Consider the following 27,470-nt stretch of genomic DNA (forward strand, 5'->3'; position numbering starts at 1 on the left):
TCATTTCAAGTTTCTTAATTCTTCATTTGCCAATTTCATTATAGTATTAAAATTGACATGCAATAAACATCTCCAAAATTTCCGAACTTTACCCCAAATTTCGGATGGAAAACAAGGGCTGTCAATTCCATGAAAAATACGTGCAATAGCCCGTCCAGTAAAACTGTGATCTTGGTGTGTGCAGATAAGATCCCTGATGAGGGATTTAATGTATGATGGATCAACCTACATAAAAATATATACAATTGCAAACAGTTTTCTGCATTTCAGGATGATATCAAAGCAAAATTTTTAAAATTAATTATTATAAATAAAACTTATCAAAACTCTCTTAAGTTGGTTGATATTTATGAAACCAACTTAAAATAGATTAATAAAATAACTGGCTAACCTGTTTTTGCTGAAAAATAACTGACTTAAAATTAAATATAATAATCAGCTGATAAAAAGACATCATATAAATATTATTTGGAATGCATTATATTATTTTTTCAAATGAATTTATAATATAGTAAATTAGAATAAAAAAGATACAAAAAAGGAATATTTGAAAGAAAATATAAAAGAAAAATAATTTACCTCATTGCTGGATTCAGCAGAAGTAATAATGTTTTTGAATTCATCCAAAAGTAAATCATCTCTTGCAAAGTATTTGTTTATAGCTGCTTTAATTCCTTCACTATTTTCTATATTTACTTCATCACAACAATCCAAGCATCGAATCATGGAAAACCTTTAAAAGAATTATCATTAAGGTCCAATAAAAATGTTAAGGTGTTATGCTGAAAGATGCCTTAAAAAATTGGTTCCTTTTTGTATATAATTCATTAATCTTACATCAAAATATTTTTAAAACCTTTCATTAATTATAATGATTTGCATTCTTAAATGGTACCTTTGTATCATCTCACAAATACAAAATCTGTTCTATGATGTACTTGTTTGGTTTCGATAATTTTGTATTTATGAAATCCTAATGAAAGCATAAATGCATATTCTGTAAGAAAAATTAAAATTGTAAAAAATAGACTAAATAAAAGGAAATTGATCAATCTACTTTGCCTGTATGACTAACAGAGAGCTAACTGCTAATTATGTGCAGTCTTCTAATATATAATTTATTTACATTAAGGTTGGACTACTTTAACTCTGGTTCATGAAATATTGAAGTAATAGAAATATTATTATTTAATATATATATATTATTATATATATATATATTATTTTAATATATATTATTTTCTGTATAATATTTGTTTAAAAAAAAGACTAGTTTTATTTTAATTATAAATTATTTTTTTGACAGCCATGGGATAACAGTGAAACTTCTGATGGAACTGGGATTGTGTGAATCTTTTCTACCCTACAGTTACATTTTCATTGGAAATAAAGCTGTAAGGCGAAGAAGAGTATGATGCATTGATATAAATAATAAATATGCAGTTTTTATATCCCTGAAATTGTATGATACAATTGAAACACTGTATTCATTGCCCAGTACAAGAACATTGATATTAATCAGCATAACGATTTTTGAAATTCATATTTCAAATTTTGTTATAAAAGAAATGATACTAAATTAACAAATATACAATAGAAAAGCAATCCATCTTACTTTTGGAAAACAGAAAATAATAATTTGAGGTTTTTTAATTCTGTTTCCTCAGCAGTCATAACTTTGTTGTGCAAAAAGTCTAGAACTTCATCTTTTTCTTCATCTGAAAGATTTCCAGGAGCAGAAATATGGAATGCGAGATCTGAAAATTCTACAATAACTCCAGTTTTTTTTCTCATATCTATAAAATGAGATAAAATATCTTACTGGAAGAATTTGTTGAAAAATGCAATACTGACAAATAGTTTTTATCTTTTTAAGGAAAGTATTTTATGAAATATGGTAATCAAAACACTAATTTGCAGTATTCGCTGAAAAAAAAAACTGAAATGCATTTACACGTGGAAACAATTCTAATATTCTAACACCAAAACTCTTTAACAACAGAATAAATAAATAAAAAAAGGCAAAAATTTCTCTATTCATGCATGACTATTAATCAACCCCCTCTTTCTAGTATAATTTTATAATTCTTTAAAAAAGTAGCATTTCAAATTCAAGACACAGTTCTTTTTTCTGAAATAAAGTATTTGAATAGAATTCCTAAATTTTATACATGATAGTTTATTGAGTGGTAAAATGGCTTCAGTGTTAAGAGTATGATGAACTGAAATGAAAATAGAAGATTTAATTTCAATGGTTCCATTAATGTTTTATTTAAAAGTTATTCACATGTTAATTGAAAGTTTAGTTGAATTCTGAATCATTATTGAATGATGAGTACAGAATTTAAATATTAATAGATCTTCTTTCAGCTCTATGAACATTGAAAACATACATGAGCTAATAACATTTCAAGAATTTTCCCAGTTAGTTCAAAATATTATACATAATTTTTGCCTTATTATAGCTTTACAAGTAAAATTTTTAGTAAATGAAATCACCTTATATAAACTAAAATTACTGTCTAGACTCTGAAGAAATAGTCCACCCTTTCATTTTTCATTGTCAATCCTTTCAGTGTTTCAAAATTAGTTTACAAAGCAGAAAAATTATTATTTTGTTAGGTTTACAAATATTTGGAGGAGAAAAAATACTTTAGACCCAATGTTTATTTAGAAACACATTTAAGGAGATCTATCCAAATATATCAATAGCTATTCTATAAGAATGCATTTCAAAATAACACTTAATCACAAATATCTTTCCATCTTGACCAAACAAATGGCGTTTAAAGTTAACAACAAATAATGCTATAAAAATTTTATCTGATTTATTACTTATAGCAACGTCATTTGTTGAAAGGATTTATTAATAGATCCATTTTGGAATTTACACAATCTTTCAAAGTATCAATAGTCTGACTTTTCAAGCATCAAGCATTACAAGACATATATCTTGCATGTTATTAATGATTTTACTATAAATGGATATTTCATATAAGTAGTATAATCAATATATATATATAATATATTGAGTATAAAGTTTTGATACTCAATAAGATTAAATCATGGGCAGTAATTTTAAAACAAAAGCATCCAAAAATTGTTTACATTCTTAAAAATACACTCAATTTTATTTATTACTAGCTGCTTTTGGCAATAGCTGGATCACCAAGAAATCTAAAAATTCAATTGAATACTGGTGTCTTCACCAAAATATTTTTGAATTTCACATCTTGAGAGACAGATAGCTCATATTATATTAGAAGCCTGATGATGTTATGCATTTTCCTAATTTTCTATTTGCATCTTTATTTATTGAATTAGATCATTGTAAAGAGTGGCAATTTTAAAAATAAAATTGTTAATAGCAACAAAAAAATGATTTGAGTTTCAAATTATATGTTAAAGTTCATCATTTAAAATAAGTTAATAACAATACATTAAAATATTAACAACAATAAGTTACTTAAAAATAGAAAAACTATGTAGTTAAGAAATCATTGATAAGAAAATTTTTCTTTGAATTTTAAGATGATATAAAAATTATTTTTATGCTGTGATATTTTTGAAAGTTATCTCTAGGAAATGCCAAACTTTCTCTTAATTTTTAATTCAAAATAAAAATTTAAAAAATAGCACCATGGAATACATTGCTACTGTCCAAAGAAGATATGTATTACATTTAGTAGGGCTAGGCTAAACAGTCTGGTTTGTAAAGTGTCAAAACACAGGCATTTTCTCCTTTATTATAAGTAAAGATTAATAAAATTTCAAATAAACTTATAAATCAAATACCATTCCATTCCAATTGTTTCAGATTTCGCTTTAATTCAGCTGATTTCCATCCAATAGCAGATGCAATTTTTACAACAGGAAATGTTAGACTTGAACTTTTATCCCATTTTTTACCATTCTGAACATCTAAAGCAATAGCTGTTGCAATGGCAGGATTCTGTAAATTAAAAATTATTTAGATAATTAAAAACTCCTTAATTTACATATACTGCCAAATATTGTGAGAATAATAAGTATATTTCATATTTGTATATGATGAATCAATATTACCAATAAAATATTTTGTCCTTTCCTTAAATGTTAAAAATAGAGCTTCTAGCTGCACTGTAAAAAGTGCAATTTTTTAGATGCAATATAGTTTCCCATTAAAATGTTTTTACTATATTTATGTTATTTAGGTAACTAAATTTATGTATTTTTGTAAATATTATTTAACTTCAAATATTTTTTTTTGTTTTTAATTTCACCTATTCATATATGTCTATTAAGGTTAAAGAGTGAATTTTCTAATTAACATGACATATTTTAAGAATAATATATTAATTTTGGCTATTAAAAAAAACTTCCCATAAAATTCAGACGGATTCATCTTTCTAATTAACATACTAATAATATGTTAAATCTGTGCTTCAATTAAAATTTTGAAATTTGTTTATTAAAAGTAATTAATAATTCTTAAGAAAGAGAAGCTCTTAAAGCAAATAAAAATATTAACTTCCACTTTTTTGAATGAGTAAAATATTGGTTTTATTACCAATAATTGCAAGGCTGTTAATATTGTAATGAATTTTGTAAATATTTCTAAATATGCTTGAAAATGCAACATATCAGGTTAGAAAATTTAATTAAGAAACAATCTCTAGTTATATCAAATATTATAATTTAATATATTTTTTTAATTGGAAAGTCGTTAAATTTGCAGTGTTTTTGGCAAATAATTTTTTTTGCAGCTAAACTTCGAAATATTTTACAATACTCATAATCTGCCTTCTTCAAACAACAGTTCAACATGAGCAATCGAATTAAATTAACATTTTGAAAATTCAATTAAGAAAAAGGCTATTTAAAAAGTGTAACATGTCAAACACAATCGTGAGAAAAAATGTAAAAGCATTGAAGGATTATTTTGACAGTATGAGACCTCGGTGAATATTGATTTCAGACCCTCTCACCAACTAAATCCATCTCAGCTCAATATTGTGCTGGACACTAAATAAATGTCCAAGGTGCCCATCAGAGTATCAAGCACACAGAGAGACAAGCCACCAGTTAAAAGAGAATAAAAAAAAATTTTAAACAAAAAAGCATGTTGATAAAACTGTGGTGAATAGCATATAAGCCAGTTAACAACTCTTCTACCCGAACGATCGTTTTGGTATAATCAGTTAGTTACTGGACTGCTAACCACAAGGTCCCAGGTTCTGTCCTTGCGCATTTACCTAACGCTTCATCTACCCTTCAAAACAATTAGCTTCATGAACTGAATCAGGACTTCTGTAGTTTTGAAAAATCTAGGTGACAGTTCATTAGACTTTGAATTTACTTCTTTTAACTTTATTATTGTATTATCTGTAAACTAATTACAAAGGAGAAGCAACACTGATAAATATTTTGTTTAATAAGAATAAAAGGATACGATTTGAAGAAATATTCCATACTGTATTATTACAATAATTCAACAGTGTTTAAATAAAATAGGAAAAATACACAAAATCTATGAAAAGTATATTTTGAAGTGGAATATAAATAAATAATGATTAATTCATTTAAAATAACTAACCTTTAATGCAATGGAATGCATTTGTTTAGAGCCTCCGTAACATCTTATAGAGCAAACAGCATATGTTGGAGACAGTATTTCAATCCACTGTTTAGGATGCAATTCCAGGTAACAAAGAAGAGTTGAAACATCTAAAAGAGCACATATTTCTTTAGAATAAAATTTAAAAAAAATGAACATAAAAGCACACAATTTATGCAAATGTTATCAATATTATATGCAGGGTAAATCAAAATAATTCCAAAAACTCTCAGACATTTGTTTTAATATACACAGATTGTATATTAAAACAAATCACATCATTGTATATACTAGTGATATTAGAATAATATAAAATAAACAAAAATTTGGTTTCCATAACAGAGTTTTTAAATAATAAACACACAATGTTACAAAAGATCTAAAAAAATGAGTGCTTCATCACAATAATGTTTATTCTGATTTCATCATACAAATATAGTAAAGTTTATTGATTTCCATTAACTGCTGTATACACTAAAGACATGCTTGCCTTTTTAGTATTGATGTGCTATTTCTTCCTATTTTCTTTACACGTTTGGTTCAAATAATGATGGTCAGTGTTGCTAATTTCATTTTGTGCCAAATAAAAAACCAGTATGTAAGAACACTAGTGATTTCTGCTTATAAATACTAAAATAAAATGAATTCTATGTCTAATCTTTCTTTAAAATTTGTGAATTTTTTTACAAATGACCTGTATGTAGACAATAATAGTAACTTTAATAGTCAAAAATCTTTAAGAGGAGAAAGACATAAAATGAAATTAAATTTTTTGAATGGACAGGGCTTAAAAATCTGGAAATAATTTTTAGCCATGCATGTTGTAGAACTATCATATTAACCTTGTCTATACAGCTTAGTTCTACAGTAATAGGGTGACTGGCTGTAATTAAAATAAATATTATAGAATTAACATTTTTATAATTGAGAAAAATAACATTATATAATATAGCAAATACAAAAAAAATAATAATAATAAAAAAAAGCAATAATGATTTTTTTGAAATAAAATTAAATTCAAAATAGAAAATTAAATTCAAAACAGATGTTTTTTTGTTTGTGTTCCCTACTTATCAGAAAGAAATAAAAAATTGAACTAGTACATACTTTCTTGTTTTACATCAAGCTCCTGAACAGTTTCATTTATAGGAAAGGCTACCTCATGTTTACGACAAATATTATGATGTTTTGAATCATCATTTATCTGAACCTATAAAAAACACCAGAAATTACTCGTAACCTGATATCTTTAAATTAAAAAATGAGTCTTTAACTTATAAATCCAATTTAATAACAAGTAATATATAATAAAATGTCAAAATGCATTTAAGATAAACAAGATTAAAAAATATACATGCACAAATTTATACTAACAGAATCATCAATTCTTTTCTCAGGAGGACATTTGCAAGACACAAAAATTCTTTTAAGAAGCTTTCGTAAAGTATGCCTGTCAATACTGTTTGAATAAATGTGCCTTTGTTGTTCCCATATATCATTTCCCTGGTTAAAAAAAGAGAGATTTTATTAAAACTATTATTTTTTTATAGTAAATAATAATTAAAATAAATAATGACTTTTATAAAGATTTGACTTTATAGAATTATAAATTAATCAATTACACGAAATTATAAATGCAATATAACTAAAAAAATTATTAAATATTACCTCACTATCAAGAAATAGATGACAGTGAGCTTTCAAACCATCCCTACCAGCACGACCAATTTCTTGAACATAACTTTCAAAATTCTTGGGCATGTTATAGTGTATAACTGCTCGTACATCTGGCTTATCCAAACCCATACCAAAAGCAACTGTAGCTACTACAATCCGAAGTTTTCCTAAAAATGAATAGAAAAAAACTACTTAACAAATATTGGTAATCACTATCGGTTTGAAGAGTACATTCTGCAAGTCATATATATATATATATATATATATATATATATAAAATATAACTTTTATTTTATAAACATTACAATGGAATATGTAATAATGATAAGCTGTAACTTTGAATGAAAAGTCTAAAAATTAGAATGTATTATTAGAAAAGTTAGTGCCTCAATAAATGCATAAAAAACGTGGCATTTTACAAAAATCACAAAAGTTGAGAACATGACCAGTTCGAATTTTTAAACAGTCAAAATACTTCACGGTAATTTCCTAAATGATACATAGAATCATTTCAAAAGCATAAGATCACAATGCCTATTATGAGACAAAATGTTAATTTCACAATAATGTAACAAATATTTAAAATTGCGACAAGGAATTGAACATTATTGATAGTTTTGTCAATGTTGTTTAATCACATTAAAAGTTTTTTTTTTTTTGTAAAAATACCAGTAATTACAAAGTTAATCAAATGCCAAATTTCAATTTGAAATAAAATGGAATTTCTTGAAAATTAAGGTAATAACTCCATAAATTATTTTGATAGATAAGTCAGGTTATAGTTACAATGGTGTAAGTCACATTTTCTTTATTTTTTCTATATTAATGAATTACAAAGAATAATGAATTATTTGGGCACTAAAACACTGTAATTTTATCATTCAGTTTTATATTTCAAAAACATGTGCTAAAGTAAAGAATATATTTCCCCTCAATATCGGCTAAACATTAAACAGCTCATCAATAACAATTTAACAATACAGTTAAGTTACAACATTTGGGGGGGGGGAATCACAGTTTGCGTTTTGTACTGTATTTTTCAATAGAGGGAAACATTCTAATGATACATCATTAAAAGGAAGGGATGGGATAAGGAGCCGTAAAAGGAGCTTTTTTTTCTCCCTCAAATTCTTTATTTGTTTATTCTAAAGATTGAAAAATTATGTTCAAAATGTTTCCACCTGACATGAACTGTTTTTGTATCGACCGTCTTCTGGGTGGAGCCAATCCAGCATGATAAGCTTCTGCTGTCCAAGCAAAGCGTCTTTTTTCTATGTGAAGAAAAAGAAAACAGCTCATAGAAATGATAATCAAAATTGAATAATACAAATAAAATCTCAACACAAGCATATTAAAATAAAGGAATCTCAGTAAAAGTTATATCAGTATGCAATATCAGTGACAGCCAATCAATTGTGCTCCAAATGCAGTGATCCTATGCTGCAAAAATGCATTTTTTTTTTTTTTTTTTGCTGCCTTTACAACATAAAATTGGACTCGACTTAAGATTAGAATTCATTCACAAAAGTTGAATCTTTTTTTCAAAGTGAATTTTTGTCAAAATCAACCCTGAATTTAAAAAAAAATTACAACTCTAAAAGCCATTTCTTACTTTATTATATAACTTCCTAAGAGGGAGAGCTTTTGGAAGATGGCATGATTTGAGTATGCTTTACTAGAAATCTGTTACTAATTGCAAGTCTTATCTAACACTGGTGCTACCTACTTAATGGTAAAGTACTAATAAACTATACTAGTCAAATGAAGATATATTAGCATACTTAATGGCCATACAACGTTTTATCAACTGTTTTAGTTATTATTCAAATAAAAAAAATGAGACTTGTTAAATTGTGTTTATTAGTACCTATTATTTATTAGTTTATTAATACCTAACACTGTGACATGATAAATGCTAGAAAAATCAAAACTACAATTACATAAAATAAAATTATGAAAAAAAAAAAACAAAAGAAGAATTGATTTGCCATGTTTATTCTAAATATGAAATTTTATTTATTTAAATCATTGTATTTTTGAGTTATTGCATTTACCAGCACTGAAAGTAGAGACTGATAGACGGTTAATCCGTTGACAGGTTTAATTCAAAATTTGATAAGAATCTGTGCATTAGAACTAAAAACATGTGAATTATACTAAAACTTTGAACCAAAGTTCATTTATCTATTTTGCTACGTTTTCGAATGATTGAATTTACCTGCATACAAATGTACAGACCGACAGACGGTTAACCCCATAACTAATTTGGTTCCAAACTTTATTTGGATCTACATTACAAATGCTAAATCTATTAAAAATTTCTTTTATCTTTCTAGCTCTCAACATTTTGTAGGTATCATGTTCACTTGTATTTGTAGAGTCGGACGCTCATACTTCTACTGAATGGATTTAGTTCAATTTCTACAAATTTGTAGAAATGAATTTCATGAGTCTAGCTCACAGAGTTTTTGAACAATTGTACTCACAGAAAGACAAGCATACACTAAAAAAATATGGTTTTCGAATTCAGTGAGATCTAAAACATGGAGATTTGTCAAAATTTTGAATTCAAATTTTTTTGATGATCCCAATGTTTTCTTTTTTTATACTTTGAACAAGAAAGTAAAGCGGAATGGAATATATCCTTAAAACAGCAGCAAGGAAACAAATAATAATATTTTTTAAAATTTACTTACTGGATTTAGCTTTCTTTTTTGTTGTTTCTTCATTTTCAGGTAGCAATTCATCCTGCATAGAAGTTCGTATAAAGGCAGCTAATCGCTCAGTTTCATTTCGACGAATGCAGTATATGATAATTGAAGAGCACTTTCGAAAACGATCTCCTCTCAGAAGTTGTAACAAAGCCTTTGTGATATTCATACAAAAATATGTTAGAAAACAATAATAATAAAAAAATGTAAGTAAAATATTTAAATAACGCATAAAGCTCCAGAAGGAATTAAAATAAGTGAACAATAACTTTGAAATAAATATATTAATAAATTGAAATAAATGCAGTAAAATTACATTTTAGAAATACAAATATTTGAACTGAAAGCGAAGAAACAGCAAAATAATATAATTTGCATACCTGTATTATTAATAATGCATACACTTTTTTCATACATTTGTGATATTCATTTTGATTATTTTACTATCCTATTTAGTTTTAGGTTACTCTCAATTTTCTCTATTCATTCTAATAGGGAATATCATTTCCAATAACATTGTTTATTTCTTTCTTAATTTTAAATTTTAAATAATTTTGCAAATTAATTTTAAAACATAAATAGAATGGCTAGTTATTATATTCTATTTTCTATATATTCTATTCTGAAGTTACCTGAGATAATCTTCATAATTTTGTATCATGGCTAGCAATAAAATTGACATCCAAGTTAGCACACCACTAAAGATTTCCAGGCTGCACTAAAATGATGATGTATGATGACTAGTGACAGCAAAATTTAATGCACATTAAGCCCACATACATATGCAAATTGGACAGCTAATAAACATAACAGCCAGTCATAATAATCCATTTATATGGCTTAGTTCTGTGGTAATGGGGTGTCTGAATATAAATATAAAAAAAAAAAAAAAAATTAAGGAGGGAGATGGGGGGGGGGAAGCACATACATTGTTGCCTTTGGCAAATTTGGATCTCAAGTCCATTATCCTTTGATCTCAAAACTGAGACTCTACATCAGGCTACATTATCATTCTTATCTTACTTTAAAGAAACTGAACAATATTATATATACAAATTACATATTTGATGGCTAATCAAAAGTTCAAAGTCAGATACTTGAACCATTATTTATTAAAGCATAGTTCCAAAACAATTTTTCATAATGTCAAAAAATAATTAACCATTCAAAAATGAAGGCAATTTAAAAATTATTAAAGATTCAACAAAATTTAGCAAAATTATGCATTCTGTTCCTCTACATTAATATTACTCAGTTCTTAAAAAATTTCAAACCCATCAAAAATTCTGAAAACATAAGAAAAATATTGTTTTTAAGATTACAGTTTTTTGAACCTTTCTTTTAAAAAATTCTACATAAATAAATGCATCATCAAACATATATATACTATCATAAAAGGATGGTATAATTGAGAATCCATACATCCCCAATTGAGTATTCATAATCAAGATATAAAATATTTTAAATTCATATTATCCAATCATCTACCTACTGCTTGTTCCAATGTAAATTTAGACACATAATTAGCATATGGTTAATTATGCCATAGTCAAAAAATCAATTTAAGGTGAGAGAAGACAAAATTGGAAATATAAATATATCAAAATAATAAAGATTAATAAAAATATCACAAGGAATGTCGATTCTTATTCATTATGTGAAAAAATTGTTCCATCAAAAATAATATACTATACCATTAATGGAACATGTATCATAGTTTGAAAAGATCTAGTTTAAATTATTTTAAAGAATGATAAACAATTATAAAAATTTTATTATTTAAAAGAATGATGAACAAATGTACAAAATTTATTTTTAGATAAATAAATTTATCAATAATAAATAAAAAACAAGCCTTTTTAATTTTTAGAATGCTAAATGATTACTAGCTTTTTAAATCATTTCTTACCTGATCTTTATATTTGTCTTTTGAAACAGACAAAAGCAGATTATGTGGTATATTAGTATGCCCAATTACAGATTCACCAATACATTTTAAACCTAAGCTTGAAGTTATATCTTCAATAGTTGATTGGGTAGCAGTAGCAGTCAAACCTAAAATACATGTAACTCCCATTTTCTTAGTCAGAACCTAGAAGTTCATCATGAAAAAACATTAATGCCAATACTAATTATATAGCATATTTCATATAAAAATCAATCAGAATATTTAAAAAAGGGGCCATTTTAAAAGATTTCCTTTAAAAGAACCCTGAGGAAAGCAATTATGAAACAGAAATGTGTTATTAAAATATGAGATCTTGAATTTCAGGATTTTGTTTTCAAGGGTAAAAAGTTAAAAAAATCTGAAAATGAATATGTAATGTAATGACTATGTATATGTAATGTAAATATAAAATAAAATTATGATTAAGTTACCCTGCAAAGAAAAAAAACTTTAAAGTTATATAAAATTATGGAAATATCATTCAAAATAAAATCACACAAAAAGTTTTTACTGATGAAGGCTACAAACTTATTTCAGTTTTTATATTGAATTATTAAAATAGAATTATACTAAGTATATATTTTTAATTTAATAAAAAGAAACAAGGAAGAAAGAAATAAACCATTTCCAGTTCACTACTGAAATATTACTATTTGAAAGAGTAAATTAAAAGATGTAATAAAATATTTTCCTACTGGATTAAACTTTTATCACAATTGCATTTAACAGACACCAATTCTGATAATTAAATATGTATCATGAGGGAAAGAACTATAATATAGAATTTTAAACTAAATATAGAATTTAATTATAAAGATGTCACTTTTAGATTCAGCTCAAGTTTGGGTTTAAGATGGACCTCATAATTTCGAAATGCGATCAGGTGACGAGGAATGACATATGTGCCAATGCCCCTTCTCCAAACTTCCATTCCACATTAGCAGGAAGGTGTTTGATTCTTGACAGATTTGGATTTACCAAGTCTATATACATGTAAAATGTTTTTTTAATTTATAGAAAAGCAAGCATGGAATTCTTTAAAATTTTTCCTTCTTCACAATGTTGTGGAAGGAGTTCGATTTTTTAAAATCCATTATTAAGATTTTTTTTTGCATGAATCTGAAAAGGAAACAATGCAGAGAGATCATATGCAAGCATTCTGAAATCTTCTAGAACAGAATTCAGTATGGTAAGTAAAAACCATATTATAAATTATGTCAAAGTTGGTGTGGGAAAACAAAAACATACATTAGAGTATAAAAAACCAAAGAGAAACCTGAGTTCATGTGACCAGAAAATTATTTCTTTAGAATAAGGACAGAATGAAATTATTTCATATGTGGTGCAATTTCCATGGAATTGGTTTTAAACCTATGGTTTTAAACCTATCATAAAATCATCAAAGGCATCATTTTCAGAAAAAGTTAATAAAAAGAAAAACAAAGGAGCTTTTTTTATTAGAATAAGTGTACTTAGTAGGATATATTATATTCATCCATAAACATTTTTAAGAGAATCATGCTTTAAATTAATAAATACAATGTAACAACAATTTAAAATATTTATGGAATAAATTTAGTGAATTTTCTAATACCTTATACAACTGCAAATAAGATGGCCTAAAATTATGAGACCACTGAGAGATACAGTGTACTTCATCAATACAAACAAATGATATGGGCGGTGTTTTAGGATCTGAAATTATGTCAGCAAATTTGAAATCACTGATTACAGCTTCAGGAGATACAAGCAATATTTGTACTAATCCCTCCGTAATATCTTTTATTGCATTGGACCGTTGTATGTCAGTCATTCCACTGTGTAGACATACAGCATGAAGGCAAGATGGTAAACCTGTAACCTAAAGAAAAAAAAGTATTTAGATTATTAAGCATACAAACATAATTAAACTGAATAAACAATTTTTAAACATTTTAAAAAAAGCCCTTCTGAAGCAGATTGTGCTTTGGGAATGAAGAACTGTTGCATAACCTGTCTTTAAATTATTTATCAATTTCTTTCAAATAATATTAGAAAATTTTTAATCATTCAGGATTTTTGATGGTCATGTGTCATTAATAATGTAAAACAATTGTTAATCATATTCCATAATTTCAATTTAGTTCATGAAAAAAATTAAATGTTCAGTCAAATTCGAAATAAAGCTGAAAGAGTGAGTTGTTCAAAGTTGTAGTTCATAATATTTTTAAGAAATAAGTTTGTATAGTTTAAAGCATATAATGAAATGATACATAAATAAGTGAAAAGAGCATTTATAGTTCTTATCAAGTCTACACAGGCTAACCATATTCATAATTTGGGATTATTAGCATTTTCTTCTCTTATTTTTTTTAATGCTTCCAAAATTTTAGAATATATTTTCTTAATCATTTTGGTGTAATACTCATATAAAGAAAACTCCTGCTTATTACATATTTTAAAAATCATTATTTGTTTTGTAGTAAATCAATTACTAAAAAATAATTTTTTCAGAAAAAATATAATTTGCAGCACATTGTTTGACAAAGTCTTCTATCATTTACAGGAAGATGAATAAGTTAAAGAAGTGAAATCTGCTCTTTTAAAACTACAAAAATGCAGAAGATTTAGCAACTGACACTGAATTTAAACAATTTGGCTTAATGGAAAATTTATAAAATGATGTTAAAAAGAAATCTTTTTCAACATTGATGGAAGGAAGGCACCACTGAATTTTAGATTCAAATGAACTTGGAGAAATAAAGAATAATAACAATTTAGGAATGAATAAATTTAAGCAAAATAAGTCTCAAAATTTTTTCAACAGGAGTTACATTTTAATCACTATTTAATAACTTAAAAAAATGATCTGTAACATAACAAAAACAATTCCACTAGTGTCGCTTTAATTTAATTAATCTATTATGTTGTTTCTGCTAATTCTGTAACACTTACTTAAAATTCTGTATAAACAACTAATGAGGAAGGAAAGTCAGCAACAGATGTATAAAACAGCAACATGTTTAATTTTCTATATTTAAGCAAATAATCATATTTACTAAAAAAGATAATAAATATAAATCTAGTTAAGTTCCCTGATTATCTTAAGCCCCCCCTCCAAAAAAGTATGTTATAAATGAATTAAATTTTTAAAAATATACATGATAAATTTTTAAATTTGGCATTTGAAATAAATGCCAATAGAATTCTTATTACTTAAAATGATACACCCCCTCCCATTGTAAAGGGGGCTAAATTATAATAATACAGCATATTTTGCTGTTGATGACTCACCTGATCTTCCATTAGAGAAACTAAAGGTGAAACAACAATGGCTAAAGATTTATTACTTTTAGAGTACATATATGCTGGGAGCTGATAACATAAAGATTTTCCAGAACCTGTAGGTAAAACTACTAGGGTAGATAAACCTACATTAAAAAAACATTTCGTTAATTATTTCAATGATTCACAAAGTACTATTTGTTACAGATATAACTTTATAGTTGAAGGAAAAGTTTCATTCATATGGATAAAAATCAAGCCAATTCGTAATTTGTAATGAACTTGGTTAATTGTTTAATCATAGAAGAAACATTTACACTGAATAAGTATTTTGAGAATTGCAACAAGTATCTAAATCTTATTGTCTTATATAAACCTAAGAGAAACAGTGCAAATCAGAGAGGTATGTAAACATTAATATTCTAATTTATGTTATTTATATAAAACTTTAAAGAAATATTGATGCTTAAAAATCAGCAAAACTTATTGATGATCTGAAGTCATCAGGGTAGCATCAAATGAAATTAAAAAAACAGACTGATTATAACTAGAATTTCTATCAATATCTTATTTTATAATTGTTTTTTCATAATATTTAATTTTTAAAAAGAAAAAGAAAGTTTAAAAAAATTGATGGAAATTTATCTCTATCTTCTCAATGATTATTTAAATATAAATTAAGGATACCATACTTTAAAAAATATTCTATTTATTTAGTTATCAGTAGAATATTAAGTATTCTTTTGAATCTGAAATCAAAACATGTGTTGTATTTATTGCAACAAATATTTCAATGAGATCCAAATTTTAATTAATTATGAATCTTAAAGAATACACAACAGATGCATTATTGATAGAAAACAATTTTTAGAGCAAAAATTAGATATTAGAGCAAACAATTTTTATATATAGTGAAGACTTTTAGTTAAATATATAGGAATTTTGTAAATCTGTTGGTATGATTCAGCATTAATATTTGGCATCTGATTGTACGATCTGGCACTTTAAAAAAATACATGTTTTTTAAAAATGTTACTACTTTTATAGGGCAATAAAAACTTTTGTATATAACTAAAAAAAGTTTTTAAAATAAATTATTGAAAAAAAAATTAATGCACATTCATAAGATTTCATCATGTTAATTTTAAGTTGGATCAACATAAAAATATAAAGTTGTGATTCCTAACAATGTACATTATTGAGAAATTTATTAAATAATGCAAAACAAAAAGTATGATTTCTTGATGCTAAAAGCAATACATGTTACAATATTATAGAAAGATTTTTCACAATTAAAAAAATTAAATTTTCATAAAACTTTTCCCTTACAGATGATACGAACGCTACAGCAGTGAATTGTTTTATTCCCCACAAATTAGTATGTACGTTATAACATAAACTGTTGAAATTTTACTCTTTACATGGTGTTAATCTAATGGTTTTAGTTTAGTTTAGTTATATTAACGACCCCTTTTTTTAAAGCAACGCTAGGGCTATTTAGGGACAGACCTCATAATTTTGAACCACGGTCAGATGACGAGGACAACACCTGAACTGGCACCCCCCTCTCCAAAGTTCACCGTCACACCAACGAGAGGACTTTTGGATCAGACGGATTTAATGTGCACAAGACCCAATTACATGGCAGTTCTTCGGTAGAATCGGGTCTCGAACCTTAAAAACTCTGGTGCACAAGACCCGCATACATGGCGGTTCTTCGGTAGAATCGGGTCTTGAACCTGAAAAACTCTGGTGCACAAGACCCGCATACATGGCAGTTCTTTGGTAGAATCGGGTCTCAAAACTGAAAAACTCCAGTTTTGAAGCCGATGCCTTACCACCAGGCCACCGCGGCCCTGTTAATCGGATGGATCACTAATTTAATTCTATCATAAAGATAGCATTACTCCCAAGAACAATTCTATCATGACATGAATGGATAAATTTATTGCTCATAAAGCAGAATAAATGTAAGTGATATCACTGGTGAGCTAAGGAATTGCAGATTTCATTTTCCAAAGATTTGTAAAGATGCTGTTTTTCTCTTAAAATCCCTGTTTCAAAGTATCTTTAATTTTCATTATAATTCAGTCCGATTATACCTTTACACAGAAAAATAATAATAATACACAAGTAAAGTTGTTGGGTTAGCCACCTAAACTGGATTTGATTCAGGATATTGGATTGGATAAGAGGAGGAGAGGGTAGGAAACTCATACTACAATTATGTTTTTACAGTAACATTGATTTTTTTGTTTTTAAATAAAAAATTGTCGATTTGTTAGAAAAGGTTAAAATTCTAAAGTTATAGGCATTATAAAGCTCTACACAATGAGCATTAAAATGGTTTAATTAGGCCAAGAGTAAATAAATAAAATTGGATATTATTTTAAATTTCTTTGAGCAAAATGTTTGTAATTCCAATCAAACACATATTAAATAGAAGGTAAAAAAAAACCAATATTTGCTTTTGTTCTGCCTCCCTCCCCCCTGCTTTTGTTGACAGTATTGAATTTTTGGAAAAATAATGTCACAGCCTGCATTTTATTCAGGCATTCCTTTCTATGAATGCGTACTTGACTGGAATTACAAAAGTTTAATTAAAATTCAATAAATATTTGAAATTTCCTATTTTTTAAAAATTTATTCCTCATCTGATTAAGTTATTTTAATATTCTATAGTTTATTGTATGGTCCTTTTTAATATCTTTAACCTGAATATTTAAACTTGACCTTTCAGTTTTTTTTTATTGAAATGGTGTAATGTTACAACTTTTCCACTCCCTTTCTCTATTCCAGGAGCAAACATAGTAGTCTGTTTTTGATGACCAACTTAATAACTTAAACCAATAAAATTTCTATTAAGTATTTTTTCCACATTACTTTTCAGGACAATTTGGATGGACAATTAGCCACTATCTGCAGGCTAAAAAGTTTATAAATGAAAGTAATAGTTTAATTATAAAGAGAGCAAAATTTATTACCACATAGAACTCTCATGACAGCAGATTCTTGACCATCTCTGAAGCTTGAATATCCCATTTCTTTCAAAGCTTCATAAACAGCAGCAGGAGTTGCTGCAATAGTAATTTTCCATTAAAAATTTGTCTAAATTAACAACCTAGTATAGAACAATTAATTGAAATCATACATTTTACAGAATAGCCAAAGATAACAGAGAAGAAAGTAATGTATAAAATAATTTTATTACTTTGAAAGTTGAAGTCCCAAAGAAAGTTTTTCACTAACAATATAAAAACACTACAGTAATTAAGAAATTATAAGTAACGCAATGCTTTAAAATCAAGGATAAAATAAGCATACTTTTGAGCCTTTGATATACATATTCATAAGTGTTCATGCATACACACACTTAGGGAAAGTTTAAAAATTAAAATACATTAAGAGAGCTCAACTTCATATCATGTTCATTCATGGTAGTGTATATTGAATAGTATACACCAAGTATAATGTGCATATGATAGCAGAATATTTTTTTGACATCTTTTTCGGAGCATCTCTACCTTCTTCAAAGCAGCCATTAATGAATTAAATCTCTAGCCTGTAGTTTTGCATTAAAAACAGAAGGGGGAACACCAGATGGAACTAAATCTAAACTGTATAAATGATGCTGGGAGCATTCCATATTATAACAAACCAAGTATTATATTAAGTCACCAAAACAAAAGGAAGTAAATTTTAAGAAGTAACTGCAATATAGATAATGGTTATTTTTTTATTCATTATTTCACAACATATATAAAAAATGTAAATAGAGAGTAATAGAAATTTGGAAGTAAGATAGGTGATGTGCAAAACCCAAACTCACTTTACTTAACCATATTTTTGGATGAAAATACAAGAGATATTTAAGTGTTAGACACAAATATATTAAGCATAATATGAAGAAATATACTACACAACAGAATTCCCAAAAGGTACCTTTTGACAAATATTATACTTATAGAAACAAAATATTTAAACATTATTGACATCTACTATATTTTCGCAACTAATAAAATTATTAGATTAACTATTAAACATTTTATAATGCAAAATTTATATTTTCTATTCATATTAAGCATAAAATAATAATTTCATTTGCATGTGATAAGAAAAACATATGTCAGTTAGTTTAAACGGGATATAACACATTGTGAAACACCTTTAGACTTTTTTATAGAAACATATGAAAGAAAAAAAAAAAAAAAAATTCTCTAAGCAAATTCAAAATAAATTTTAAAAAGACACCATTCAATAGATTAAGAATTATTTTTTTTATACAAACAACAAGAATTTTATTCACACGTAATGTTCAAGAGTAAGACATGATGTGAAATACAAAAACTTATAATTGTGAATTTATATTACATTACATTACAACAGAAATGCAGAATACACTAAAACTTATTAAAATATCAAAATAATTGACAATACAATGAATAGATAGATAAATGAAGAGTTGACAATTAATAAAGTTTGATAAAAATATGGTAGGAAAAATCCATGAAATAGTCTAACTAGTGAACTTATCATTTTTAAAAATCAAATAACTTCCAAAACAAAAATCTTTTGTGCTTACATATTGGTTTTCCATCTTCAGTAATCTCATATAATGGCTTCATTGAATGTTTAGGTAGCTCTATTTCATTAAGAGAAAGAGAGGCACTAACTTGATTTGCTTCATTCTCAGTTGAGTTGTCGGGTAGAATATCTGAAGTTTTACAGTCAAAATCTATTTAAAAAATATAAATAATAAAAGAATGAAATAAATTGAAATAAAAAGCAAAGACAAACAAATTTTTATAATTCATTTACAAGAATAAAATTGATCAATCACTAAAAATTTAAAATATAACTAAAAAAATAATTTTAATGGATTAACATAATACTATGCAATCCAGTCAGGGAATAGCATTTTCTTAAAAAAAATTCTGTATAATTTATTTAAAAATAATAATTTACTCTTATTCACTTTTTTTCATTTCAGGTTAAATTTGAAATTTAAATATTGAGCTTGAACTATAAATAGATGAAATTATACAGCTGAGAACTCAGTTAAAAGCATATATTTTTGATAATTGAGAAAACTATTATGGAAAAAGTTAATTATTGCTCCATAAGTAGTTTAAGAGCAATAAACTGGAGTGTATCCCATTTTGCATAAAAACGATAACTTATTGGGCATAGTTTGCATTAATTAACCAGAAATCCATAAATGGTGATATATTCTTAGTTCTATAGTTATATCTAGTTTTCACTGCAGAAAAGAATTTTAAAAAATCTAATTAAAATAAAATATTATTTAAAACTCCATTAATATTATTCTACATAGTTATTTATTAATATTATTATTCCACATTCTATAATAGATTTACATGCTACCACTAAAAAAATAATTTAAAAAAATGAGCAGTGCATAAAAAAATTTAGATAGAATGATTTGAATAAGTTATTTTTGTTCATACCATCTACAGATATAAAGAAAAGGCAAATATAGATATAAGTAGATTAACATTTACTTTGATTTGGAACTGACAGCTTTTTAACTGTAGTCTCTTGAGCTAATTTTGCAGCTTCTTCAAGAGTAGGTAGAGGTGTATCTGCAGCATCATCTTCTTCTTCAAATGCAGTTTCTATGCACATACATAAAATTAATTAGAAATAACAACTCTGCAAATTATTTTAAATTGCCAAAAACTATAACTAATTACAATAAAGCACTACCTTTTGGAGTTGCAGAAACATTACATTGCTTAGCCCAATGTCCTAGTTGACCACACTTGAAACAACCAGTCATAACCGGTATGTTTCCACTATCTCCAGATTTTTTTAGTTGTTTCCATTTCTTCCACTTCAATTTTTTCACATTTACAGGTCGATGACCACGTGAAAATTTCTTTTTCTTAATATTAAGATTTATAAAGTTTTCATTTAAAGTTCCAGATGCTATTTTCCTGAGAATAATAATAATAATAAAAGCATAAAAAAATAAGGAATTTTCTTTGAAACATACAGTACACAATATCACTCAAGATTATAATATAGGACTTTTTCCATTTGCAACTCATTTTCATGCAAGGGTGGTGGGAGAATGGAAAAAGTAATCCATTTCCATCAGATGAATTTTGCCACAACCTCAAATTAGAAATATAGAAGATAATGAGACAAAGTGATTATTTGAGTTTTAATAAAATATTTTAAGAAAATATAATTTCTTAAAACAAATTTTTTCTTATAATTGATGGAAAAATCTGACAAAATAAGATGCTAGGAATATTTTCCAAACCCTCCAAATTCTTCCATTCCTTCAAAAATTGAGTTCAGCTATAACAGACTATTGCTATAAAAGATAGTAACCCTATGCACTCGGAAAAGTAATTCGATGCAAAATTATTCGCCTAACACAAGGGCTTGTTTATTGTCCTGAAAGATAAATATATATAATTGTTTCAAGTTGAATTTCCCTGAAAAGTTAATTTACACCTTTTTACCATTCTGTAGGTGTTTTTAACAATCAAAATTATAAAAACAAAAAAACATCAAAATTATGCACTATCTTGAGTGACCATGAGTTCCTTCTCGAGTGTAAAGGGTTAATAAATAATGTTTCTATTCAAATAAAGACATTTATACAATATTCATTTTTTAATGTAATTTATAAAATTTGAGGTTTGCAGATCTGATGCTAATAGTGGAAAATAATTATTAAGGTATGTACAAAATTAAATCAAAATAAAGATATAAAATAATTTTTCTAGGATAAAATCCAAAATATTTTAAATTCAAAAGCAATACATTCACACATAATATACTAAGGATTCTTATTCATATCCAACTACAAAATTGCTTACATTTTTTTTAATCAAAATTAAAATTAAAATAATTGGTTTTTCTACATAAATGAATATTTTCTCACTTTTGAGATCTATAAATCTAGTTCATAAATCAATCCAATTTTTGATAACTTCACATCTGACTCTTTTTTAAATTTTGACTTTGATTGAGAAAGGTGTGAACACTGGTTTGCATGCTTAAATCTTTTGGTTTAAATAAATAAAATGTATGCCATTTATGAAGAAATTACAGTAAAAAATACTGGACTTCTTATTAAAACATCATTTCTCACATAATTTGTTTCCTTTTTTCTTTAGCATGTTAATCATAATAGTCAACTGCGTAACTTAATTTATTTAACTTAAAGGATAATTGTGTGAGATATTTCATTTATTAACAAAAACTCTAAAATACAAGGAACAAAAAGAGAATATGGGAAAGGACTTATTTAATTTAACATTAATTAATGAGATGAGCACTTCAGCATTGACCTCATGCTATTGGAGAATATAGACAGTAATCTTATATGACATCTTTGGCATTTAATTAATGGTTGTAATAAGCATGATATCTTTAGTATTTTTTTTCAGAGATGAATTTCTGGCATGCAGTTAATAAGTACCATAAAATTGGACTTATAAAGTGAAATATTTAATAATTCTTTAAATTATCAAAATCTTGAAATAAATATAAATTACTGAATTAATGTAAGTATTTTTTTTTAAACAGAAAGACAAAATGATTAAGAGAAGTACTCATAAATACAGGATACAAACAGATGCATTATTACCTTTTAAGATGATTAGCTTTGTGTGATGTGTTAGGACTAGTTGATTGTATAACAGAAGATAGTTTCCGTTTTTTACTTTTTCTTGGTTCTTCATATATTTCAGTAGTTTCTAGATTTGATGCTATAGGGTTCAATTGATTTAGACATGGAAGTTTGTTTTCATTGCTGTCAAGCACTTCAGAATGACTCTCTTTTCCAGGGGAGTTGAGGTAAAGTGCATTTTTACAAATAGGAAAGTGCTCTTTATTTGAATCATCAATACTTTTAACTGATTCAGTAGGTGCCATTTTCAAAAGAGTTTTAGTTTCTAATTTTGTTTCAGACAACTCTGAAATAAATTTTAAAGAAACAGGAGTTTCAAATTCATTATTGTCATTATCTGTAAATTTATTTTCATTATTAATTGCAGACAGCTGGTTGGATCTTTTATCCAGAGTTTTGCTTGCATTTGAATCATTTAAAATACTCTTATTGCATCTATCTAACCATTTTTCATCAATATTTTGCTTGAAGCTCAGTTTTTTAAATGAATTTGTAGAATTAACAGAAGAATATAATAGATTAACACAACTAGCTTTTTTATAAACATTATCAGATTTAGTGAATTTTGTATGAGCTTTAATAACTTTGATATCTGCAATAGAATTTATACTGCTGTCTTCTTCATTTTCATTTATTGGAGTTTGCTCAGTATTTGATAATTTCTCTTCACAATGATGTATTTCAGGAGGAGATTCATTTTTTCCATGTACTGAATCATCAAGGTATGTATGATTTGTATTGTTATCATTAGAAGATTCTAAATACTCATTTGAAGTACTAGTATCAGCAAATAATTTGTTTTTATATTCTGTAATGACATCTTTGAGACCTTGTTTAGATGACAAAACCTGGAATAAAATTTAAAAGATTATGCAATATATATATATACGAATTTGTTTTATACATGAATTTTTTAAAATCATATTATTTAAACAATTGCATTAATAATTTATACATTAATTCTTTATTTACATATTTATTTTAGAGTTTTTTTAAATGACAGAAGAAAAAAATACATAATATTTTTTGATATTGATTCTACAACAACAAATAACATTATAGATTAAATTTTAAAAGGTAAAATAAATAAATAAAGAGGTCAGAAAATATTTTGACATGATCAGTGTCAAAATAGAAATTAATTGATATGGAAGAAGAATTCCTCTATTTAATAACTTCCCTTGACCATGTCAAGTATCATCTCCTACTACCCAGATGTATTTCTTAAATATTAAATTAAGTAATGATTTAGCAATAATGAATTTCAATATTGAAATTAATACATTAAATACTATTTAAAGATCTCAAACTGCCCTCAAATTTTTAAGTTCTGATATAATATATATACTGAAAAACGATGAAAGAATATTTATGATTTTTAAAATTAAATAAATAGTAGAACAAATAGTTTCATATTACTGAATATTTAAAATTAAGCATTATGTAGAAAAATAATTACTTTTCACATATATTTTTATATAATTCCACACTCATACTATCTGTTACAAAATGTTTGAATGTAATAAAATATTAGCTGCTTCTGATAATCAACTGGTTTTCAGAGAATATCAGTAACAATGAATATCAATTAAATCACTTATGCATTAAAACATTTTTATGCATCTAAAAACATCTGTTTATTGTGTACATGAATGATCCTAAAGGAATTGAATCTCACAATGTCATAACAGCATTAACCCATTCAAAATGTCACATTTTTTTTGGAGACCAATCTGAGAAATCAAATTTCCACCCTGACTAATAATTGCAATTCAATATCATTGCTCACATGTTATGCCATTTGACTTCGAAATTCTGTGCACAAACAGTCATTCTTCTGACTTGGAAATTCTTTGCACTGTGTCAAATGGGTTAAATAATTGGATAGTTCTGGGTATCTATTTAAAATTAAATTTTGTTTTTGTTAATGTAATTTTGTTTTTAGATTCCTCATGTAAACTCAATTTATTAACAGAATTTTTCTTTCTTTGTTTTTTAACCTCAAACAATGGGGAAAAAAAACCCCAAGTAACTAAATATTTGATGAAACAAAGTAAATGGATTGAATTTCATTGTAATAATGGAATCTATTACTGAAAATTATATTTTTTTGTTTCAGATTTTGAAAATACTTTTGTAAAATTGCCAAAATTCAGAAAAAAAAACTACATGGGTATTAATTTGCTATTATTAAAAACATAATTATTTTGAATTTTAAAATCGTATACAAAACAATTCTGTGCAATAATATATTCAGAAGTTATTGTGGTAAAAGTTTGCCAAAATCTCAAAAAAATTCCTGAAGCTTCCTTCTACCTAGCATAATTGTTTGAGCATTGATAATACCTAGCATAATTGATAATAAGCATACCTAGCTTCTAAATTCTATATGAGCCAAATATGGTTGAATTATAAGAAATAGTTTGGCCTATAGAGTATTAAAAAAAACTCTCTCTCTCTCACACACACACACACACACACACTCTCTCTCCTTTATTAGCAGAAATATATATATAAAGTTTTTTTTGTTGCCATTTTAAAAATATATTTTCAAACTGCATAAATAATACTTAAATTATTCAATAATTTTCATATTTTGAAATTGCAAATTCATCTTATAATATCAATACTATCAAAATTCTGAGATTTCTACAATTAGTAAATGTAAAAAGAATACATAGGGTTTATGCATGAAAATATCCATGTAAATAAAATGCATATAAAATGCTAATGAAGATCAAGAAGTATAAATAGAAAAAAACTCTAAAAAGAAATTACATTTAATTATGATAGAAATGATGGAAAATTATATTAAAATGAGAAAACTGATCTATATAAATGTTTTCATTTACATAATGCATAATCAAATTGATGGAAGAAACAATAATTATAAAAATAAAAACTTACTTTAGTCATATCAATATTTGACTTCTGTTTTATTTTATCACAAATCATTTCAATGCTACAACTTCCACTGGAATTTTTTGCCCTTTGGTTAGATTTGTTAAAACTTTCACTCCAAACATCTTCCTGGAAAAATATATTTATTCAAATTACTGTGCAAATGCATAGAAATTATAAATAAATTACATATACATTTCTCTAATTTATAATAATTTTTCTAGTTTATAAATTAAATTTTTTTAAGACTTTGAAATCAATGCTTTTATTAAAAAAAATTATATTTTCAAATATTTTAACAGAACATATAATCTCAATAATTATCTAAAATAAATATTCAATGACAATATATGTTAAGATGTATAAAACAAATGTTTACATGCCCTAAAACAATTCGCATATGCAAAAAAAAAACAAAAAAAAGCCGTTAGAAATTAGATTTAAAAAAGTGTTCTACATAATTAATGCACCATTTAAACACTTTTTGACTAACCTGTATTTTACTAGATTCATTTTAACAAACATAAAACCGTATTCAACAATAAGTTCATACAATAGATGACTATGTTTTGTCTAGTAATACATTATTCATCTTTAGTTTGGGGCACAGCAGCTAATACTCATTCCCCAAAACTCAAAAAATTACAACATTTTGTAGTAGGTTAATTATTAGCTCATGTGTTTAGGTGTAATTTCAAATAAATTAAGTAAAAAAATGAAAAACAGTAAAATTAAGTATAAATAATTAAACATAAAAATAAAAGCATTAAAGATGGTGGGCCTAGTTCTCTTGCATTATTTTAAATCCTATTATTGATATGTATTTAATGCATATAATTACATTTAAATAAATTGGAAAATATTTAATTAATTAATTTATTGTTTATTTTTGTCATCAATGATTTTAAAAAATATATGAAAGTGAAAATTTTTTAGATTGGACTATGCTTTTTTTAAATATATATGTATACTTCATTTTTGGAAACAAATAGAAATAATATTAACACTTGGTTATTGGTCAATTAACACATGTAACAAATTAATTAAGAAATTAAAAATCCAATGATACTTAAATTTTACTTTTTTTCTTTGCATGTTTAAACATAACAAATAAACCCATTCAGAATAATATGAACCACAATTTGTAAATAACAGAGCACAACTTAAATTGCATTATTACTGTATAACACTATATTAACAAAATAGTACCCTCTCATTTTCTATCTTGTTCTTTAGTTTCCAGTAATTTCTATAGGCATCTGAAAAAAAGTTAATAAAAGAATTTAATTTTTATTATGATCAAAATAAGATATTCGATTCGTTGTAAAATAATCAATTAGTAAAATTTACCTTTGATATCGGGTGGAGCCTGGTGAATATCTTCCTAAAAAGAATAAATAAATGTCAGGAAAATTATTTAAAATAATACACATATCTTAGAAATTTCAGTACATGTTTACTTACTTTAGAAGGCTTCTTTGAATTGGTTCGGAAAAATTCACATTCCCATGTTTTGATTTGTAATTTTAAAAGTTTTAATTCGTTTATATCGAAGACCAACATTATTTAAAAATAACTTTAATTACATTTTAAGATTAAATGAAACTTATACAACCAAAACGAATTTTGTTTACATTAATCTTTGCTTGACAGATTCTGATGTAAACATAATGCACATGTCGTATTTCGCGGCAATTAAACTTT

The 27,470-nt window shown here is 25.8% G+C and overlaps 1 protein-coding gene across 1 annotated transcript; it reads right to left on the reverse strand.

The window, feature by feature from the left end:
- On the reverse strand, positions 1 to 27,447 carry LOC129963405 (ATP-dependent DNA helicase Q4-like). Its single transcript, XM_056077757.1, has 22 exons — positions 27,231 to 27,447; positions 27,117 to 27,150; positions 26,976 to 27,025; positions 25,773 to 25,895; positions 22,824 to 23,713; positions 20,924 to 21,153; positions 20,719 to 20,832; positions 19,779 to 19,931; positions 18,181 to 18,273; positions 15,206 to 15,342; positions 13,527 to 13,793; positions 11,894 to 12,076; positions 9,970 to 10,138; positions 8,455 to 8,544; positions 7,265 to 7,440; positions 6,971 to 7,099; positions 6,704 to 6,806; positions 5,576 to 5,706; positions 3,796 to 3,952; positions 1,616 to 1,796; positions 580 to 733; positions 1 to 225 (listed from the first exon to the last, which is right to left on the reverse strand). Exons 1-22 carry the CDS (start codon positions 27,327 to 27,329, stop codon positions 1 to 3), a joined length of 3,888 nt encoding a protein of 1,295 aa, XP_055933732.1. The 5' UTR covers positions 27,330 to 27,447.
- Positions 27,448 to 27,470: the final 23 nt, after the last annotated feature.

Source organism: Argiope bruennichi, chromosome 3 (assembly GCF_947563725.1).
Source record: "Argiope bruennichi chromosome 3, qqArgBrue1.1, whole genome shotgun sequence".
Lineage (NCBI taxonomy): Eukaryota > Metazoa > Arthropoda > Arachnida > Araneae > Araneidae > Argiope > Argiope bruennichi.

Coding starts and splice junctions, on each gene's coding strand:
- LOC129963405 (XM_056077757.1), bottom strand. CDS start 27,329: ATGTTGGTCTTCGATATAAACGAATTAAAACTTTTAAAATTACAAATC. Junction 7,441..8,454: donor ACAAAAACAGTTCATGTCAG/GTGGAAACATTT, acceptor ATTCATTTTTAG/GAAAACTTCGGATTGTAGTA. Junction 7,100..7,264: donor ATCTATTTCTTGATAGTGAG/GTAATATTTAAT, acceptor TTTTTTAACCAG/GGAAATGATATATGGGAACA.